Raw genomic sequence first — 21659 nt, forward strand, 5'->3', positions numbered from 1 at the left:
CCCTGGGGCTTATGTATAAGGGCTTCTGTAGCCCTTTACATTTTTGTGTCATTTGTGGTCAGCTCCACGCAGTTGAACTTCTTGGAAACCAGGAGCCAATCCTAGCCCTTCTGTGGTGACTTCCATATGCCTGTCAACTCTGGTTATCAGCAAAAGGGTTTGAAACCAGAGCCGAGGCTGTTCCCCTCTCTCTCACATGCAAGGAGACATGCCAGTCTGGGGAAGAAAATCCAAACCGGTTGTGAAAACCAGAAGCTGCAGCCAAACTGGACTTGGAAGATGAAAAAAGAGGAGATGGGGGCAGCAGTGGGCACTGGGCAGTTGTCTACCCATTGGACAGTAGTGGTTGAATACATTAGTCCTGGGTGGACATGGGTCTGGCAGAAGAAAGTTCCCTTAAGGGTCTCTTGGATGTTGTTGTTTCTCAGCCATTGAACTGGTCGCCATTCCCAGTAACCTCATGCACAGCAGGAATGCTGCTTGATCCCACACCATCCTCAGGATCAGTTGCACAGTTTCAGAAGGAGATTGCCAGGCCTTTCTTCCTAGACCAGCTTAGTATGGAAGTGCCACTGAAACCTAGTCAGCATCCTAGGAGCACACAAGCCTCCAGTGGCGACCACGCTGTCCTCCAGAGACACACTTTTGGGGGAAGGGGTCGTAGTGCACATTGTGCAGCCATTTGGGGGAGTTCAGCTTGCACGGAAATTTTTGGGTAAGGCCCCTTAGGTGATCGCACGAGTGCTCAACAATCAACCCCAAAGACTCGTGTCTGCAGAAGAAGGGGTCTGGCGAACCGCTTCCATTATGACAACAGCCAGGAAAATCTATGGAGCACTGTCCCGCTGTAACACACGGCGGGCGTGAGGCAGAATTCACTCAACGGCAACTGACAACAACAACCGAATCTAGAGAAAAGCAGACAGGAGGCAAGAGAAGACATCTCTAGGCCTAGGGCAGTGACCGGGCGGCTGGACTGCAAGAGTACAAAGAAGTCGGCCATCTGGGGAACATGGAAAGGACGATTCCATGCAGTGGAAATAGCCAGACCAAAACCTTGCGTGGCAAAGAGCTTAGGGCTCCTACGGGCAGGAAGGAGATAGCGGGGGACGGAGGGTGGGAGGTGGGAGGCAGCTAGGGACAAGGTGGCTTTCTCCAGGTGCCGCTCCCCTCCCCCACATCTAGAATGCCCAAACTTCCACTTCCCAGATCAGTGTGGTTAGTTAGCCCCGTCGTCATGGTGATGGGTGCTCTCCATTCCACTGGCTCTGTAGGCCGAGGAAGGCATTCTGTAGGGCTGGGGACTAGTGGGTCTCTTCGTGGGGATCCCGGACCGGGCCGCCGGGGGTTGCCAGGCAGGCACGATGCCGGTGTTGGTCCACCCTGTTGAGCACAGCCAGGACACGCGCGTAGGGGCTCAAGCATGGCGCGAGGCGGCCCTGGCCACCACGCACAAGGCGCATCACCTGACCGACCGCTGCGGCCAGGAGGCGGTGACCATGTGGCAGCCCAAGGACAGCGTGCTGGACCCGAACGTTGCAAGACACCTCGGCCGAGCCGCCCACATCCAGCCATGGCGCTTCCGCGTCCAGATGCTCCGGGGCGGCGGCACCGTGGAGCAGCCGCCGCCGGGCGAAGGCGTCACGCTGTGGAAAAGCAAGATGAAGCCGCCCGCGTGGCACGCGCGCTTGCCGCTGCCCCTGCACCGCGATGCGCGCGCCCTGCAGACCGCCGAGCTGGTGCACGCGCACGCGCGGGGCGCGCGCCTCGCCGCCGCGCGCCTGGGGCGCGCGCAGCACCAGATCAATGGGCAGCTCCAGCAGCTGCTGCGCCAGCGCGAGGCCACCGACTGCAGGCTGAGCGAGGTGCGCAAAGGCCTGCTCATTAACCGGCAGAGCCGCAAGCTGCGGGGCTACCGGCCCAAGTCCGAGAAGGTGGGACTCCCCTCCCCGTCCCCCCGCCCCGCCCCGCCAGTGAGCTGGAGAAGGCAAATTCTCCCCAAACAAGCCCCAAGCTCCAGTCCCAGTGAGAGGAGGTCAGGCGAGGTGCCTCCAGAGTGGACGACATTCATCTACCAGTCAATAGGGTGCGACCCCTGAGCGTCAGGCTCAAAGACAATCTGCCCAGCGTGTAAGGCCTGACACCCCAGCCAGGGGAGATAATAACCCTCAACCCAACCCTGCAGGCTTCTAGAGGGTGAGAGAGTAACTCCCGGGGGAGGGTGGGGAAGGGAGGGCATAGGAGACCCTGAATACTCAAATCTTAGTGAAAACATACATCCAGACCCCCAGCTTCAGAGTGAAAAAGATCAACCCACTGTTTCCAGGGAGTGAGAACGCCCCAAAGGCCTCATCAGGGAGAAAGGAAGGGTTTGCTGCTTACACCGTGGGGGGCCCTAGCCCCAGCCAAGGAAGAAGGGCAAGACCCCTGGTCTGAGTTCGGTGTCCCCTAAGAAAAATTTACCACCTCTGCTCCCATATGTGAGAACTGTCAAGCCACCCATGGGGAGCGAGAAGGCAGCACCCACAGGGTGGGACTCCGACTCCCTGCCCCCAGTTTCAGATAGCTGCCATCGACTCGGCACCCACTCATAGTGACCCTAAGTGCAACAGAAAGAAACACTGCCCAGGCCTGTGCCGTCCTCGCACCTGTCCTTCTGTTTAAGGCCATCCCATCGGTGCAGCTGCTGTGTCGATCCATCTTATCTGGGCCTTCTTCTTTTATCGCTGCCCCTCTGCTTTACAAAGCATGCCGGCCTTCTCCAGGGAATAGTCTCTCCTGACAGCATGTGCAAAGTTCTCACGAGGAAGCCTCACCATCCTTGCCGCTAAGGAGCCCTCTGGCCTCACTTCTTCCAAAACAGACTTGTTTGCCCTTTCAGCCGCCGGTGTTACTTCAGTATTCTTTGCCAGCACCGCGGTTCAAAGGCACCGACTCTTCTTCGGTCTTCCTACTCGACCTCCAGCTTTCACACACATAGGAGGCATGTGAAAGTATCGTGGCTTAGATCAGGAGCACCCCAGTGCTCAATAGAGCGGCCTTGTTCTTAAATACTCTAAAGAAGCCTTGTGCAGCAGATTTGGCCCAGGCTATGTATCTTTTGATTGCTGACTGCTTCGCTTCCATGAGCATTGACTGTGCGTCAGAGTAAGACGAAATCCTTGACAACGTCAATCTTTTCTCCATTTATCATGAGGCTACTTATTGGTTCAGTTGTGAGGATTTTGGTCTTCCTGACAGTGCATTTTAAGCCATCCTGAAGGCTACCATCTTTGATCTTCACCAGCAAATGCCTCAAGTCCTCCTCACTTTCAGCAAGCAAGGTTGTGTCATCTGCATACCTCAGGTTAATAAACCTTCCTCCTGATGCTGCATCCTTCTTCATATACTCCAGCGTCTCTGATCATTTACTCAGCACAGTGGTTGGATAAGTATGGTGAGCAGATACAACCCTGATGCACACCTTTCCTGATTTTGAGCCCTTTTTTCTGTTCACACAATTGTTTCTTGATCCATGCACAATTTTCCAAGTGAGCACCATGAAGTGCTCGGAAATTCCCATTTTCCTCAAGGTTATCCATAGTTTGTTATGATCCGCATAGGCAAATGCCTTGGCATAGTCAATAAAACACAAGCAAACGTCTTTCTGGTATTCTCTGCTTTCAGTCAACTTCCATCTGATATCAGCAATGATATCCCTCATTCCACATCTTCTGAATCGGACCTGAACCACTGGCAGCTCCCTGTTAATGTATTGTTAATTTGTTGCTGGATGATGATCAGCAACATTTTACTTGTTAATGCTTACTTAATGTGCTATTAATGATAGTATTCTATAATTATAATTCTATAATGTGCTATTAATGATATTCTATAATTTGAGCATTCTGCTGGGTCACCTTTCTTTGGTTGGTACAAATATGGACCATTTAAAGCCACTGTTTGTCTCTCAGTTTGTTACAGTAGTTTGTTGCTGCGATGCTGGAAGCTATGTCACTGGTATTTCAAATGCCAACAGGGTCACCCAAAGTGAGCAGGTTTTGGGGGAACTTGAGACTAAGAACTGACATCGAAGACGGAATTAGCTTCCAAGAAAGTAGCTGGTGAATACATTATGCAACTTGAACTTACATATGAGCAACTGATGGTCTGTTCCACAGAAGGATCCTGGCCTGGTTTGCTGATATTGAGCTTCTCCATCATCTCTTCCCACAGATGTATTTTATTTCTGTATATTCCATTTAGAGAAATCCATGTGTAAAATCTACTTTGGTGTTGTTAAAAAAAAGTATTTGCTATGAACATGTCTGTCGCTGGTTGTCTCCTCCTTCGTTTCTATCACCAAGATCATATTTTCCAAGTACTGTTCCTTCCTCTTTGCTTCCAACTTTTAGATCCAAATCACCAATAGTGATCAAAGCATCTGGGTTGCATGTTTGGTCAATTTCAGACTGAAGACATTGCTCAAATTCCTCCCTTTCTGCATCACTAGCTTTGGTGGTTGGTGCATCAATTTGAATCATAACTATATTGATTGGTTTTGTTGTATGTGGATACGCATTTTCCTAACACAGACAGCATGGTACTTCAAAATAGATCTTGAAATGTCTCTTTTGGCGATTGATTCAATGCCATCCCTCTAGGTTGTGCTGTTACTGACATAATAGACTATATCATTTTCCCATTCAGAATGGCCAATACTAATCCATTGCTGTTCACCAGAACTTTGATCTTTATGCATTCCATTTTATGTTTAATGACTTTTCCAATCTCCATAGACGTGTACTATTCCAAGTTCCTATTACTAATTGATGCTTGCAGCGGTTTCACCTCATTTTGACTCATGTTCCACCAGCAAAAGGATCCCGAGGCTGTACTCCTTCAAGTTTTACTTCAGCTGCATCATTGTGGCCGATTCGAGTTTGAGAAGGCAACTCTTCCTCAATCGTAATTTGAATGCCTTCTGACCTGAAGGGATCAATTTCTGGTACTTTCTCAGACAGTGTTCTGCTTCTGTCCGTGAGGTTTTCAGTAACTGGCAATGTTTCAACACTATCCCTAAGGTGGTCAGTGGCTAATTCCTCTGAAGTGGACCGGGTATTCCTTCTTCATGGACTGTTCTTAGTCTGGAAGCTCTGCTGAAACCTGTTCACTTTGGGTTGCCCTGATGACATTTGAAATATCAGGGACATGGGCTTCAGCTTCTCAGCAACACACGTTAACATCACAGAATGACAAACGGACAGACGGTAGGAGTGGAGCCTTTTCAATCTTCGTTTACTGATAGGGCACAACTCAAGGTAAGAAGAAACACCTGAAAAAAATCTACTAATAATTAGAACTTGAAATGAATGAAATATGAATCTAGGAGAACTGGAAGTCATCAAAAATGAAATGGAATGCATAAACATAGGTATTACATCATTCGATATTTTGCCAATAGAATCTTTCAATATCGCAACACGAAGCTTGATTTTTTTTTTTTCTTCAGTTCTTTCCGTTTAAATTTGCTAAGCGTGTTCTTGCTTCTTAGTTTTCTAACTCTGGGGCTGTGCACACTTCATAATAGTATTTGATACTGTTTTCTGGAGCTGGCCTTTGGAACTTCTGTTCAGTTTTTTTCCTTCATCACTTCCTCCGTGTGCCTTAGCTACTCTATGACTAATAGCAAGTTTCAGAGTGTCTTCTGACAACCACTTTGATCTTTTCTTTCTTTCCCGCCTTTTCACCGCCTTTTACTCTCTTCACATACGATGTTCTGGATGGCATACCACAGCTCAGTGGGTCTTTTATCATTAATGTTCAATGAGTCAAATCTGTTTTGAGATGTTCGCAAAATTCAGGTGGGATAGAATCAAGGTCATAGTTTGGCTCTTGTGGACTTGGTTTTATTTTCTTTAGCTTCAACCTGAATTTAAATATGAGCAATTAATGGCCTGCTCCACACTCAGCTCCTGGCCTGGTTTGGGCTGCTGATATTGAGCTCTCCATCATCTCTTCCCACAGATGTAGTCAACTGGATTTTTGTGTATTCCATCTGGGGAAATTCATGTGTAGAGTCACCTATTGTGTTCTGAAAAAATGTATTCACGATGAAGAAGTCATTGTTCTTGCAAAATTCTATCATGCGATCTCTGATATCAATGCATTTTGATTGCATGCTTGATCAATTTCTAGGCTAAAGATCTTGGTAGAATTTTTCAACTTTTTCCTCATTAGCTTTTGTGGTTGTTGCCTAAATTTGAATAACAGTTGTATTGATCAAATTTACTTGGCTGGTTATAATCCTGTCACAGGCAGCATTGTACTTCAAGGTAGATCTTGAAATGTCTTTTTTGACTCTGAACTAACACCATTCCTCTTGATTGTGTCATTTCCAGCATAGTAACCCAGATGATTTTCTGATTCAAAATGGCCCAAATGAGCCCACTTTGGCTTACTAATGCTTAAATTGTCGATTTGTGTGCATTTCATTTTATTTTTCACACCTTCCAATTTCCCTAAATTCATTCACTGTACTTTCCCAAGTTCCCATTATTAATCAATGTTTGCAGCTATTTCTTCCAATTTTGAGGCATGCCTCGTCACTTAATGAAGGTCCTGAAGGCTTTGCTCCCACGTGCTTACCCCAGCCCTGTCATTATGGTCGACTCTACGTTGAGAAAGCAACTCTTTCTCAGTTATATTTTGAGCCCCTGCTTTCTGGTGGGGTTCATCTTCTGGCACTATCTCGGACAATGAAGATGGTGCAGGACCAGGCAATGTTTCATTCTGTAGAGAACAGAGTCCAAACCAACTCAATGTCACCTAATAACAACAACAAATCTAGAGTCATAAGCGTGGGGGGGAGGCAACCTACAAAGATAGAGAAACCTTCTAAGCATGGGAAATGCTCTTTTCACCAACCTAGGTCCATGACAAGGCTGACAGCATGCTGACCTGGGAGGAAGAGGAGCTAAAGGTCATGAAGAGGAAGCTGGAGAAAGATATGGAAAAATCAGAGATTCTGCTTAAGGTTGGGAGCATCTGAGATCAAGTTGTGTGGCAAACCATGTTGGCCCGCAGGACTATAATAACAACAAACCCCTCAACCCTCCCACATTGTTTTTGATGTTAGTTGTCATGGAGTCAGTTCTGGCTCATGTAGACTCCAGATGTGCTGAGTACAACAATGTAGGATTTTCAAGAAGCAGATCACCAGGCCTTTATTCCAAGTCACCTCAGAGTGTCTATGAACTGTCTTTTCAAGTCATGGTCAAGGACTTAACTTGGGGATTCCTTATTGAGATGACACCATATTTGCATTTTGTGAAATAGAAAAACAGAGGCTCACAGAGATGGAGTTGCATATGGGCATTCATTTTGTACGAAGCTTAGTGCAGGCTTGAGTTAACCCCTTCATATACTCCTATAATGTACAACGCAGAATCTCCTTAGAGCTGGAGAAACGGAGGCTCAGAAAGAGATGACTTCACACAAGGTTCAAAGTTAGCCGGTGGTGCAGTTGATTTTTCAGTTTGGGTGTCTTGAATATAAAATTCCTGGGTAGCTCAAATGGTTTGTGCTTGATTATTCACTGAAAGGTTGGAAGTTCAAACCCATTCAGCAGCTCTGCTGAAGAAACCTGGCAGCCTGCTTCTGTAAAAACTACTCCCTGTGGAGTATTTCTACTGTAACACATGGGGACATCATGAGTTAGAATTAACTGGACTGGATGACGATGGATTTGGTTGTTTTGTCTTGAGTCTAGTTATCTTTAATAAATAGTTTTATTAAGCAATAATTAACTTATCTTATGAGTCAATAGTTCATTAATATCAAGGAGAGGGTGCAATCACAACAATCAACTTTGGAACCTTTTTTCTTATATCCACTGATGTTGACTCCCCATTTCCTCCACCCTCCCTGTGCTAGGCTGTGTTGACTAGAGAAACAAATCCAGGGGCACTCATATATGTGTAAGAAAGAGCTTCATATCAAGAGGTAATTATATATCAAGCAGACATCACAGCCCAGTCCAAATCAAGTCCATAGGTCTGATACCAGTCCATAAATCCCTCTTTGGATTTATTCACACATCATGTGAATAAATGGTGCAGATGCAGGGAGATCACAGGACAGTGGGTACAAAGTCTTGTGGATCCAATGACAGTGGACACATCTTCAGGGCTCTCGCAGGTCTCAGCATGGTTTGCCAGCAGGAAGGTGAAGGCAGCGGGTGGGGAGGGGAAATTCCCAAGACCTTCCTTATTAGGAGGCCACACCCACAAGGAGGTGTCATCAGGCTGTGACCTGATTGACAGGCTAGACTCCACCTCTACACTTTCATATCTTCAGGTTGACTCGAAGGTGTATAACTACCACAGTCCCAGTCCATGCCCCCAAGCAATCATTGGTCCAGCTACTGGCGTCCTGGTGTTTATATTCTAAGATATGCTGCACTTTTCTCTGCGTTAGCCAGAGATTGACTCTTTTTTTTAAAAAAAATCATTTTATTGGGGGCTCGCACAACGCTTACACAACCCATACATCCATCCATTGTGTCAAGCACATTTATACATTTGTTGCCATCATCATTCTCAAAACATTTGCTTTCTACTTGAGCCCTTGGTATCAGCTCCTCATTTTCCCCTTCCTCCCCCACTCTCCTTCCCTCATGAACCCTTGATAATTTATATATTATTGTCATTTTTTCATGTCTTACACTGTCCTATGTCTCCCTTCACCCACTTTTCTGTTATCCATCCCCCAGGGGTTATATGTAGATAATTGTGAACGATTCCCCATTTTTACCCCACCTTCCCCTTATCTTCCTGGTATCTCTACTCTCATTATTGGTCCTGAGGGGTTTATCTGTCCTGGAGTCCCTGTGTTTCCAGCTCTTATCTATACCAGTGTATATCCTCTGGCTAAGCCAGATTTGTAAAATAGAATTGAGATCATGATAGTGGGTGGGGGGAGCATTAAAGAAGTAGAGGAAAGTTGAATGTTTCATCCGTGCTATACTGCACCCTGACTGCCATCTCCTCCCTGAGAACCTTCTATAAGGGGATGTACAGTTGCCTAAAGCTGGGCTTTGGGTCTCCACTGTGCACTTCCCTTCATTCACAATGATGATTTTTTTGTTCTTTGATACCTGATCCTATCAACACCTTGTGATCACACAGGCTGGTATGCTTCTTCCATGTGGGCTTTGTTGCTTCTGAGCTAGATGGCCGATTGTTTATCGTCAAACCTTTAAGACCTCAGACCCCATCTTTTGATAGCCAGGCACCATCAGCTTTCTTCACCACATTTTCTCATGCACCCACTTTGTCTTCAGCGATCGTGTCAGGAAGGTGAGCATCATGGAAAGCCAGTTTAATAGAACAAAGAGTTCTTGCATTGAGGGGGTACTTGAGTGGCGGCCCAGTGTCCATCTACTACCTTTATACTAAACCTATAAATATATGCACATAGATCTATTTCCCCATCATCATATATAAATATATTTACATATGTACATGCCTGTATTTAGACCTCTATAAATGCCCTTTGCCTCCTAGTTCCTTCTTCTACTTCCTTTTACTTTCCTCTTGTCCCATTATCCTGGTCAGCCTTCATTTGGGTTTGAGTAATTCCTTTCAGTTACATTGTCCTTGATCCAGCCCTACCAGGCCTCCTACACCCTCCTCGTCATCAATTTTGGATCACTTGTTGTTCCCTTGTCCCTGGGGTTTTTAACACCCACTTCCTTTTCCCCACCTCCCCCTCTCCCATGTTCCTCTGGAACCATTGGTACCATTGTTTTCTCCTCCAGATTGTTTATCCCTCCTATCTCATGTAGCTAGACCTGCAGAGATAATAATATGCACAAAATAACAAGAAAGAGCAAAACAAAGCAACAAAACAAACAATACAACAACAAAAAAGAAAAGCCTGTAAATAGTTCAAGGTCTGTTTGTTGACCTTTAGGAGTATTTTCTGGTCGAGACTGATGGGGTGCCATGCTATGGCCCCACAGTCTTATTTTTGGTATTCGCTGGGGACTCCGTTGCTCTGCTACCCTTGCTGTTCTGTTGCACACCCTTAGTGTTTCGCCTCTGTGTGGTGGTGTCAGATCGAGCACAATTCCCACACTGTGTCTCCAGTGTTGTCCCCTGTAGCACTATGGGTCAGTGAGGGACATCGTGTCTCATAGTGAGGACAGCCCTGTGGTCCTCTCTGTGCTTTGGCAGCTCTGAGTGGGAATACTGTCCTCAGGGCTTGGTGAACCAGGATGTATTCCACTCTCTCTTCCTCTCCCTTCATTTGCTTCTGTGTGCTCTGATCAGACATGTCCCTCTTCCTGAGCTGTAGCTTCAGTGCTGTCCTCTGAAGTGAACGTTTCTGTGGGGATGGGGGGGAGGGGGCTATCCAGGTAGTTGGGATTGGGACTGGTCCCTCAAACCTCAGAGATTGACTCTTACTGTCCCTCAGTCTTACAACAAGAATTTAGTTCCCAGACTTCTGGCAAGATGATGGACTAGGCAGCAAGCTACACAGACACTTTACAATAAAGACGTAAGAAACCAAATGCAACACATATGGGTTATACAGATGTACACCAATTGCTGGTGATGGGAGAGGTGGCGTCTTACCTTGTTCCCCATACTCTCTTGGTAACCAGAGGAGGGGTCATCCCCTACCCTCACCTACTCCTTCCCTGCACAGTTTCTGCTCTGCCTGGTTGGTTCATCACCCCTGCAACTGGAGGCACATGAATTCTGCCGCATAGAACAACAGAACTCGAGATGCTGTGTAAGTGGCCTTCCCTTCGCTACCCCTGGGAGGCCAAGAACTCCTTCTATCCTCACCCACTCTGGCCCCAGCTGCCCTCTGTGCTTGAAGGAATTCTTTCTGGGAACAAGCACCTTAGCCTTAGCCATCATCTGACCCAGCAGGAGCTGCTTCCAGATCAAGTGTTCTTACCTGATTGGGTGCCTCAACTTCTTCCCCTATCCCATAAGCATCTTGGCTGACAGAGGATGGCAACCCATACTGGGTGCCTCATCTTCCATAGCTTTCTCCTCTTTAGGTCTTGCCCTTTCCTCAATTTTCTCCTTTTTTACTTCCCTTGTTTTTATTTGTTTCCTTCTATTTCTTCTTCTTCTTTTTCCCCTTCCTTTCTTCTCTCCTTTCCTCTTAGCCTTTTCTTTTCTCTTCTCTCTTCTCCCTCCATTTTTGCTCATTGCCTTTTTCTTTCTTTTGTTCTCTTGCCCTTTCGTCTTCCTTTTAAATTTTGATTTCCTTTTAAACTTTTTAATTGTTAAATTCTTCTTTCTTGCTGTTGTTTGCCTGCTTTCTCCTGCTTGTTTTTATTTATTTTTGTTATTATTTGTTGTTGTTTTTCCTCTTGATGATAGGAGGCAGATACTGTTCTCTGCAACAATGCATCTTCTGCACCTCCCCCCCCCCCCCGGGTGAGGATCCTGCTTCTGTACCACCCAAACATCAATAGACAACAGCCAGCTCCATCCAAAGATGCCCCAGCTGTGCTATATGAATAGCAAACAACCGTACACAAATTCACACACTCCAGCACGCACATCAGGAGACAGGTGATTGGTGTCTAAAAACATACCAACATACAATTATCAATTAAATACAAATTCACCACAACCACAATGGCTCAGAACAACAGACACTTTCAGTTCACGTGAAGAAACAAAATAGTGGCTCAAACAAGTAACCAAAATGCATAGAAGAGCTTTCTGGAAAAGAAATGATATAAGCAAAGGTGAAGGAAGATGCCGGACAGGGCAAGATAAGCTAAAATAATAATTTATAAATTATCAAGGGTTCACGAGGGAGGGGGGAACTGGGAGGGGAGGGAAAATGAGGACCTGATGCCAGGGGCTTAGGTGGAGAGCAAATGTTTTGAGAATAATGAGGGCAATGAATGTACAAATGTGTTTGACACAATTGATGTATGTATGGATCGTGATAAGAGTTGTATGAGCCCCTGATAAAATTATTTTTAAAGAAAAATTATATAGGGACTACCTGATAAAGAATACAGAATTATGATATTTAGGTACATTCAACAGATTGAGTTAGTGAAAGTTGCAGATAAAATCAAGGAAAAACTTAGTGAGACTGCAGGAAATCACTATTAGAACAAACCAAAATAAGAAAAATTAGAAAACACCAAATATAAGTCCAAAAGATTAATACTATTAATAATGTTCTTCTAAATTTCATAAAGAAATAATTCAATGAAAAGGCAAAGTATTAGAATTGAATTAACTGAAGGTATAATTGGTAAGCTTGAAGAAAAAACTTTCCAATACTAATCTGCTAGAGGAATCAAGAGACAAAATATATACTTTTTTAAAAAAATCCAAAGAAAGTTGTAATTCCAGAACAGGAAAATACATAAAAGCACAACAAAAAAATTAAGGTAGGGCATAAAGAAGGAAAGATAAAGAAAATCATCCAAAAGTTAATTGAAGAAAACTTTCCTAACACTATGAAAAATGAGAAGCTATGCATTCAAGAAGCAGAATGAACACCAACCAGGATAGCCCCTTCCCCCAAGAAAATTACCGAGACATATAATAATCAATTTCCAAAACAAAAGACAAGGAACAAATTTTAATTTGTTTAATTTTAGTTCTTGGTAAAAGCTAAAAATTACCTAAAAAGGTGAACCAGTAATACTAAGCTCATGGTTTCTCAGCAGAAATCATACATGCAAGAAAACAATGGGATAATATATTAAAATTTCTGAAAGAAAAAGCTCCCAGCCAAAAATGCATATACCCAGAAAGATTATCTCTAAAAATTGATGATGAAATTTTCAGGTAAACAGAAATTAAAGGAATTTTAAAAATCAGACCCACCTCAAAGAAATTCTAAAAGGAGTCCTTCTGCCAGTACCAACAATAGTAGACAGCAACCCGAGATTAACATCCATGACCACAGTACCCAGAAGTATCCGAAGTAAAACAAACCTACCAAGCTGAAAATAGGGGACCAGAGATATCAATTTGTAACTAAGGAAAAGAGGGACTAGTGTGGTTATTAAGATTCAAAATGAAGAGAAGAAAATCAAGTAGTTATACACTTGCTCCCTTGAAAGAAGGGGAAGGCGATGTATGGTAAGTGCTGTTAAGTCCATTCTGACACCTTGCCACTCTTTCTACAACAGAACGAAACACTGCCAGGTCCTAAAGCATCCTCAGGGTAGCTATTATGCTTGAGCCCATTGTTGCAGCTAATGTACAAATCCATTCCAGTCGGCTCTTCTTTTTTTTTTTCACTGACTCTCTAATATACTAAGTGTGATGTTCTTTTTCAGACCCCAGTCTCCGTAAGAGAGAGGTCAGCAAAATGGTGACGGCAGGGGAAGGCACAGGGAGGAGTGTAAGAGGTAGAGGCAACGGAGAACAGTACTGTTCTGCACACAATCCTGCAAGAACGGTGACCTACGGGTGGCTACATGGATAGACACGTGGGCTGAATGCATGTGAAGCAGAGAGTGGGAGTATACCCACAAATATTGTTTATTCATTTGTTTGTTTGTTTAACAGAGAATATTTGTACTCACTTTTGCTGTGAATATGGTGGAGCATACAGAAGGCAGTTACAAAAATTCCTTAGACATAACCTGACATCTTGTGGGAACACTTTGGCCAATGGAAACCTTATGGATACCATGGTTTGATATGCAACTGGCCATGGGCATTGTGCAGGACTAGGCGGTATTTCGTTACATGGTACACACGGTCCCCTGAGTTAACTCCAAAACAGATAACAAAACTAATACCCAAAACCAACCATAATGTGTTTGTTTGTTTACTGAGGCAAAATTCACATAACATATAAAGCATACACTTCAGTGGCATTTAGTACATTCACGAAGTTGTACCACCATTACTTTTTATTTAGATCCAAGATATTTCCATCACATTAAAAGGGAACCTGGTATCTCCATTAGCCATCACTCCCCATTCTCAACTCACTTCCTCCTGCCAATCACTCATGTACTTTTTGCATGTACGGCTAATTTGATGTCAACTTCACATTGTTGTGAGTATCTAGGGAAGGCATTGTGCTTTGTTTTATCAGAGAGAAAATAGAATGTGGATGGTAGGCAATGTTCCAAATGACCTAGAACCTGGAGAAGGTTAATGATTCTGGGGACGGTAAAGGGCTCCTGGTACTAATTAGAGCAGAGAGAGGAGACCCCGAGGCTGTACCTGGGCATAGGCTTAGCCTTGAATGCAGTTGAGGAGCATCAAGGCTGGCACAGAACGAAGGTGTGAGTGAGCGGCGCAAATGGCTCATGCACGTAGATGGTAAATGAGAGGTCAAAGGTTCCAGTCCACCCAGAGGTGTCTAGAAAGAAAGGCTTAATGATCTACCTCCAAAAAGGCAGCTATTAAAAACCACCACAGAGTAGAGCACAGTTCTACTCACATAAGGACGCCATGAGTCGGAGTCCAGGCTGCTGGTTACCTGGCAACCTCTCCATTTTACAGATGGGGGAAATGAGGAAGGAAGCTTCTCTTGGGGACCAGGAACAGAGCTTGACACAGAATCCAAGCAGTTGACACTCAGGATAGGGGAGTTGCCACCAAACTCCGGATGCCTCTTCCCAAAAGACCGTGGGGGAAGGGGTCTGTGCTTTGTCTTGGAAATCAATCCTTTCAGCTGCCACAGCTGGAAAGATAAAGGGTCAATTTGGGGATAGAATTGCTCTACAGCCTCCAAGCCTCCCCACCTTCCCTTTCTGACTCCCTCTTCTTCCCCACCTCCAGGCCCTGGCCTCTTGTCGAGACACTCTAGACCACTGCTTTAAGGAGCGACTCCAAGCTGTGGATTTAATGAATCAGCCACTAGACAAGGTTCTGGAGCAGGCTGGCCGCCACTCATGGCTTGACCTATCCAGAGTCCTCACCCCGCGCATTCAGGGACAGAAAACGCCACCACCAGATCCCGTGGGCACCTATACTCCAGGTACCCATCAGACACCATTCGGTCATTGGTGCACCTTTCCCCCACCCACAGCTGCCCCTTGCCCTCAACCAAATATGAGAGCTGAAATCGAGTCCCCAGTGGACTTTTGTGATCCTCCCTCCCGCGCTGGGGAGCCTTCCGTCTCTCCTTGGCGAAGGAGTCCCTTCTCTACTTCTGCTGCAGCCTACTGAAGACGCTACTCGCTCTCTCCCCTAGACTTCCTCCCAATCCACCCTGCCTTGGTAAAGCCCCCTCGCTCAGAGGACTCCACTACCTGAGACGAGAGGAGGTGGGGTGCACAAAGTCAGGCTCTGGGAGCCATGGGCTTGGCGCCCCACCTGCGTGCCTCTGCCCTCCTGCAGAGTGCGCAGCTGCGTTGCACGAAGCCAAGCAATTGTTGGTGGAGTCCAAGGACACTTTGATGGACATGGCCAGGAACGAGGAGCACGTGATGGAGCAGCAGCGGCAGATCAGCGACCACGTGAGCACCACACTAGCGCAGAAGATGCGCGAGACCATGGAGCTGAAGGTGAATGACTGCAGCCCGGGAGGCTTGGGGCTGGGACATCAGAAAGGCTGGGGGAAGGGGGGCCAGGCGACAGCATGCTCGCCTCCCTGTGTCTCCAGGAAAAAATGAACATGACCTTGGGACTCATGAGGGGAACGATCAACCGGTGCACAAAATTCAACCAAGAAATGTACATCACCCGTGGCCTCATCAAGGTACACGTGGAGGAGGAGGGTGGGGGGACGGGGGTGTGGGGGGAGGGGATTGCGGAGGACGTGTCCTGGCAGGTGGGCTTCACTGCTCTGCACAACACCTTCCAACCAGGGTCCCTTGTTGAAAAGTCACTTGGAGACTCGAGAGAAGCTAGATAGACCCTTGGTTCGAGCGTACCAGAGACACGTGGGCACCCAACTCCCTGAGGCCACACGACTCGCTCAGGTTTGCCCCTCTCCGCCCTGTCCTGCCACAGGCCTTCCTTAGCAAGGCACCTTCCCCGCACACACCTGGCCCAGGTAACAATTCCCAGCCAGGTCGTCTCATTTTCAAAGCTTTCCCACGTGGGACCCTTGATCACCCACTTACTCGGCATAAGTAAGTCCCTCCAACCCTCCCCTGCTCCCTCACCCTGGCTCTGAGGTCACAGTCACACCTTATCCTGTTGGGGGAGAGGCGGGCTTCCAGGGTCTCTACCACTGGCACTCTAAGCCCCGGTGGGGCCCCCACCTCCACCCCAGAGAGCGCCCTGCCCCAGGCTCTCCAGTACGGCCCCGCCCCTCCGCAGGGAACAGACAAGCTGCACCGCCACAATGCCCATATGGAGAGGAACCTGCGCGAGCTCCAGGACTCCCACCGCAACCTCGCCTGGAGCCTCAGCTGCAAGCAGAAGGGCTACGAAATGGACTACAACGTGGTGCGCCTGCGCCTGCGCCAGCGACACCCGCACGTATCCTACGAGCAGGCGCAGCGCCTGGTCAGTGACTGGGACCCAAGCACGCCGCAGCGCCGCAAGCCTGGCACCGCCCACCAGTGACGGGCGCGCCTTGGGCCCTACAGGCCTGCCTGGCACCGTCCTTGCCCTCTCTCTTCAGACCTACCCTTCCACAGAGAGCCCCCTGGCAAAATTGTAATTTACGTAACAGTAATTATCCTTTACTAAGCACCTACTGTATGTAAATTTGTGAGGACAATGGTGGTTCAGAGGTCCCTGGGAGTGCGGGTGGGGAGGGGGGCTTGCTTTGGACTGCTTTCCATGATAAATCAAAAAGTTGGAGGTTCACCTGGAGCAACTCATGACCTGAGAGGTCTACAGGGGCTGCCCCCAGTCAGAGTCAAAATGAACGCCACCCCTCTACCCCACCCCCCAGAAGTATTTGCTACAGAGGACAACACTAAACCTACAGGTTGGGGAGAGGGGCCAGCCTGCCATGTCCATGCAAACCAAGAAGGAAAAAGAGAGGTTGAGAGACTGAACCCCATACTGACACAGCAAGTGCTGAGGAGGATGTCCCTGCACAGAGCTGCTAAGGCACAGAGAGGACTGTAGGGTCCACACAGCTGGAGGCATGAAGTCCCCTCACTGAAGCATACTGAGACAGAGGACAATACGGGGGACACACAACAGGGAGTTAGTCCCGTCTGACCACCCCCACAGTGGGGTGATCCAAGAAGGGTACATAACATCAACAATGGGAGCAAAGCTGAGCCACAAAACCCCTGAGGAGCCCCCAAAATAGACTTCAGGCTGGGAGGGGCAGTTCCTGGGCCCCACCCCTGCCAACCAGTGGGGAGATAGTCATAAATGTCAACGGACAGACCTGGAATTATGTATGCTTTTTCTTTTGTTTGTTTTTTCTTTCTTTGTCTTTCTCTTTTTATTCAATCTTTTGTTTTCTTTTTGTTTTGTCTCAGTTATTGTTGTTTTGCCTACCTATAGAAGATTGGCATTGGAAGCAAGCCCAAGGAGAAAGCAATGGGACTGAAGGTTCCAGAGGGACTTGGGGGGAGGAGGAGGTTGGGGAAGGAGCGGTGAGCAAACAATGCCACAGACAGAGGAACAACTAGGGAATTAGAAAAAACAAGAGGGAGGACATTGGAGCAATAGCAATCTAGCTGAGAGGAATTACTAAGAGGCAGAAGAAGGGCAAGCATGATGGTGGGTCAGGAGGAAGGTAAAAAGGAAACAGAGGAAAGATCTAGGAAGCAAAGCTATGGATAGAGATATAAATATAGGTGTGCACTTATGTAAAAATATTAATTCATAAAAAATTGAGGTATTAGTCTATTACATATATTTATATAGTAATACACTGAGGAAATGGACAGACTTTGGGCCTCTGCTCAAGCCCTCATTCAATGCAAGAACATTTTGTTCTAACAACCTGACATTCTGTGATGTTCACCCTCCCGACAAGATCGCTGAAGACAAAATGGGTGCATAAGCAAATGTGGTGAAGAAAGCAGATGGTGCCTGGCTATCAAAAGATATAGTCTGGGCTCTTAAAGTCTTGATGTTAAACAAGTAGCCATCTAGCAGAGAAGCAACAAGCCCACATGGAAGAAGCATACCAGCCTGTGCAATCATGAGGTGTCGACGGAATCAGGTAACAGGCAACAGAAAACCCAAAACGAAACAAAACCATATTGTTGACAATGAGAGGGGTCAGAGCAGAGACCCCAAACCCATTTATAGACAGTAGGACATCTCCTCACAGAAGGGTCACAAGGAAGGGTGCAGTATAGCGCCAATGAAACACACTATTCCTCTGGTTCTTTGAGGCTTCCTCACCCCCACCCCCTATTATCATGGCCCCAGTCCTGCCTTTCAGTTCTGGCTAGACTGGAGCATGTACACTGATGCAGATAAGAGCTCATAACACAGGGAATCCAGATTAGATAAAGCCCTCGGGAACAGAAATGGGAGTAGCAATACCAGGAGGGTAGGGGGAAGGTGAAGGGAAGAGGGGAGGAAGGGGGAACCGACTGAAATGATCCACTTGAAAGACCTGAGGATCTGCTTCCAAAAAGATTACCGCCAAGAACATACCATGGAACATTACTACTCTCACAAAGCGGGTGGCCATGAGTCAGAATCTACGCAACCACAAATGTGCTTGGTTTTCTGGGGCAGGTGGTTCAGTCGTAGGATTATTCCTTCCATGTGCCAGACTCGGGTTCCATTCCTAGCTTAATTCCAGCGTGCCTGTTTCTGGGATACAGAACAGGTTTCAGCAAAACTTCTAGGCTAAGATGGACTTGGAAGGCTAGCGTGAGAACTGCTTCTGAAAATCAGCCAATGAATGAAAACATGATGGAGCACACTGATCACAAGGATGGTGCAGGATCGTGCAATGTGCTGTTCCATTGTTCATGAGGTCACCATGAGTCTAGTGGCTTGGACAGCAGCTAAACCATAACAGTCAATTATGTAACTTACAACAAGTAATAGGCGATGTATTCTGGAAGGACGGGCTTGAAATCAGGTGGCAGGGTTCAAATCCCTACTCCCCACTTTCAAACAAGTTCCTGCCTTTCTCTGGTCTCAGCTTTTCGGTCTGTACAATGGAGACAATTGCAGGACACTCACCTTCAAGGGCTGTCCTGAGGATAGATGAACTCATACACCTAGGTCCTGCGCTAGGTGGCTGCATATAGTATATCCATATAGTATGTGCCACACACATCCCTGTTTATCGATGAGAAAACTGAGGCACAGAGTGGTCCTGTAGCTTGTCCCAGACTCAGTGTTACTAGTAAACAGCAGAGCTGGGATCTTAAGACCTGGCTCTGGAGCCTGGCCTCAAAACAGGACGCCTCAGAGCGTCCCTCTGTCCTCAGCCTCTTGGATAAAAACGTGAGTTCCCTCTACTTTCTCTCCCTCCCCTCATAACATGTAGCTTCCCCTCAGGTGATAGGAAATGATCTCCACTGACCATTGTCCTGTGCTATGTTTATTTCTTGGGGGAGGCCTCTTATTTCTAACTCAAGACAGCAATCATCCTTCATCGCCATGTAGTGAATCCTGATGAAGTATTATGTTCTGTGCCAGCAGATGGCAGCAGTGAGTACAATGGATGCCGCATGTGGCCTAGACCGACTTTCTCTCGCTCTCGCTCCCATGTAGTCAATGCTGGCTCATAGTGACCCCCTGTGGGTTTCTGAGACTGTAACTGTTTATGGGAGTAGAAAGCCCAGTCTTTTCTCCTGTAGTGCTACAGGTGGTTTTGAACTGTCACCAGTGCAAATCACAGCCCAACGCATAACCACTATGCCACCAGTGCACAGATTTAGAAAGCCAAGCCAACAACCTCCCAGATGCAGCTCTGGGTTGGCCTCCTGCAGGAAGCCCACCCTGAATGCATTCACCCATCTAGGTGGAATGGGGCTTCTTGGAGTTCCTGTAGCCTCGTGGAGGCTCTTCTGGCTCGCAACTGTTGATACCACTTTCTGAATGTTTGCGACTCTCCCTGGGAAGACCCCAGAGCTGGGCATAGAGTAAGGGGTGCTCACTGAAGCCATTAATATTCCCTGAGCAATGGCTCTGGGCTACAGGCTGTGTTAAGAAACTGGGATTACCCGGAAGGTTTGGTCCCTCTCTCATAGATATGGCAGCACATATCTATGCACTGCTAGGTCCCCGAGAGTGTTGTCACCTGTTGGGCAAGATCAGGCAGTCACCTGTAATGTAATGTAATCTGACCAACATCTGCGGGAAAATAAGCGAAGTTCTGAGAGGTCAATCCATTCACCCAGGCTCACGTAACCAGCACAGGGCAAAGTAGCATTCAAACCTCCGGGCCTGAATCCAAGCTCTGCCCTAGCTCCACGTTGCAAGCATCAACTATGAGCTTATCTTTATCTTCAGTGGTTCCTCCCACAAACGACTGTGCTGTCATTTCAATTGTGTCCTAAAATACATTGCCATCTACCCCTGACCTTATGGATGTGATTCTGCTTAGAAAACGGGATTGGTATTTAGACCATACTCATGTTCCTGTTCGTTGCACCCTATATGTGCAGAGTAACACTTCTCCATCGGGGCTTCCACGCTGTGATCTTCAGCAAGCGTATCTCCAGGCTTGTCTTCTGAGGCACCTCTGAGTGGGTTTGAACCACCAACCTTCTGGCTAGTACTCAAGCACTTAGCCATTTGTACCACATTTGTATCACTCAGTCACCCAAACAGGGTGGGTTAGAAACCTACTCACTTTGGAATTATAAACAGACCGGCACAGACACAGGGACACAAGGTAGAAGAGTAAGACAGGGGTCGTGAGGAGTTCAGCAAGTTAACACACAAGAATGCCAGCGACTGCAGACCAAGAAGGAATCGACTCTGCTCAGACCTGGATTTGGACTTTCAGCCTCCAGATCTGTGAGGCCATACATTGATGGTGTTCTTTAAAGACTCCCACTTGTGGCATTTGTGTGACAGCAGCCCAAGATGAAGATAAGCATGAGGGAGGGAGGCTGAGGTTGTGCCAACTTGACCGATAAACACAGGTGGGGTTAATTGAAGGGCGGAGGGTTAAATGGCTGTCAGCCTCGCCTTTCGAGTTCTCAGGTCTCTTGCTTTCTGAAGGTCGGACCAAGGTGCACCTGCCTTAGCCAGTTCCCTGCTTCAGCTGACAAGGCTCACTTCCTGCAAGACATCCCTGAGGAGAAGCCACATGGACCTAGCCTGATGCAGCCCTGGGTGCTGGAGCAGCCGTGTGGAGATCCCTGCCAGCGCTGAGATGCTTACACACTCACTGACTCGGCTTTCCTCCTGCAGTCGGCTTCATTGTGTCTGTTTTGTGAGATGGAGGAGAGTTGTGTGGATTGGTGTTGGACATTTGGGTTAATGTTGGACTTGTGGGCTTGGGCAGCACTGCGTTAGGATGTTTTCTTGATGTGCACTTAACCTTTATATAAAACTCTCTCTTGTACATGAGTTTCTGTGGATTTGTTTCTCTAAAGTACCCAGACTGATACAGAGGTTTTATGTCCATTTGACAGAGAGAGAGACCTGTCTGGCTAGCACCACAGGACCAGGACCCAGGGAAACTGGGTTGCAAGCCAGCTTGTAGTGGACTTGGAAGCACCGGGTATGGCCAGTCCCCTTTTCTCAAGCGCAACCTACAGGTGATGAGTTACTGGGAGCTCCAGCTTCCCTGAGAAGATATCTGTGTTA

At 47.0% G+C, this 21659-nt stretch overlaps 1 protein-coding gene across 1 annotated transcript; it reads left to right on the top strand.

The window, feature by feature from the left end:
- Positions 1 to 1364: 1364 nt before the first annotated feature.
- On the top strand, positions 1365 to 16520 carry TEKTL1 (tektin like 1). The gene is made up of 7 exons (XM_075537601.1): positions 1365 to 1934; positions 6911 to 7015; positions 14784 to 14982; positions 15345 to 15511; positions 15610 to 15705; positions 15815 to 15928; positions 16272 to 16520. The coding sequence occupies exons 1-7, from the start codon at positions 1365 to 1367 to the stop codon at positions 16518 to 16520; spliced, it is 1500 nt and encodes a 499-aa protein (XP_075393716.1).
- Positions 16521 to 21659: the final 5139 nt, after the last annotated feature.

This window comes from Tenrec ecaudatus, chromosome 1 (genome assembly GCF_050624435.1).
Source record: "Tenrec ecaudatus isolate mTenEca1 chromosome 1, mTenEca1.hap1, whole genome shotgun sequence".
Lineage (NCBI taxonomy): Eukaryota > Metazoa > Chordata > Mammalia > Afrosoricida > Tenrecidae > Tenrec > Tenrec ecaudatus.

Excerpts from the sequence above, each read along its gene's own strand:
- TEKTL1 (XM_075537601.1), top strand. The coding sequence starts at position 1,365 with ATGCCGGTGTTGGTCCACCCTGTTGAGCACAGCCAGGACACGCGCGTA. Across the intron at positions 15,706-15,814 it reads TCACCCGTGGCCTCATCAAG|GGTCCCTTGTTGAAAAGTCA; the intron begins GTACACGTGGAG and ends CCTTCCAACCAG. Across the intron at positions 15,929-16,271 it reads AGGCCACACGACTCGCTCAG|GGAACAGACAAGCTGCACCG; the intron begins GTTTGCCCCTCT and ends GCCCCTCCGCAG.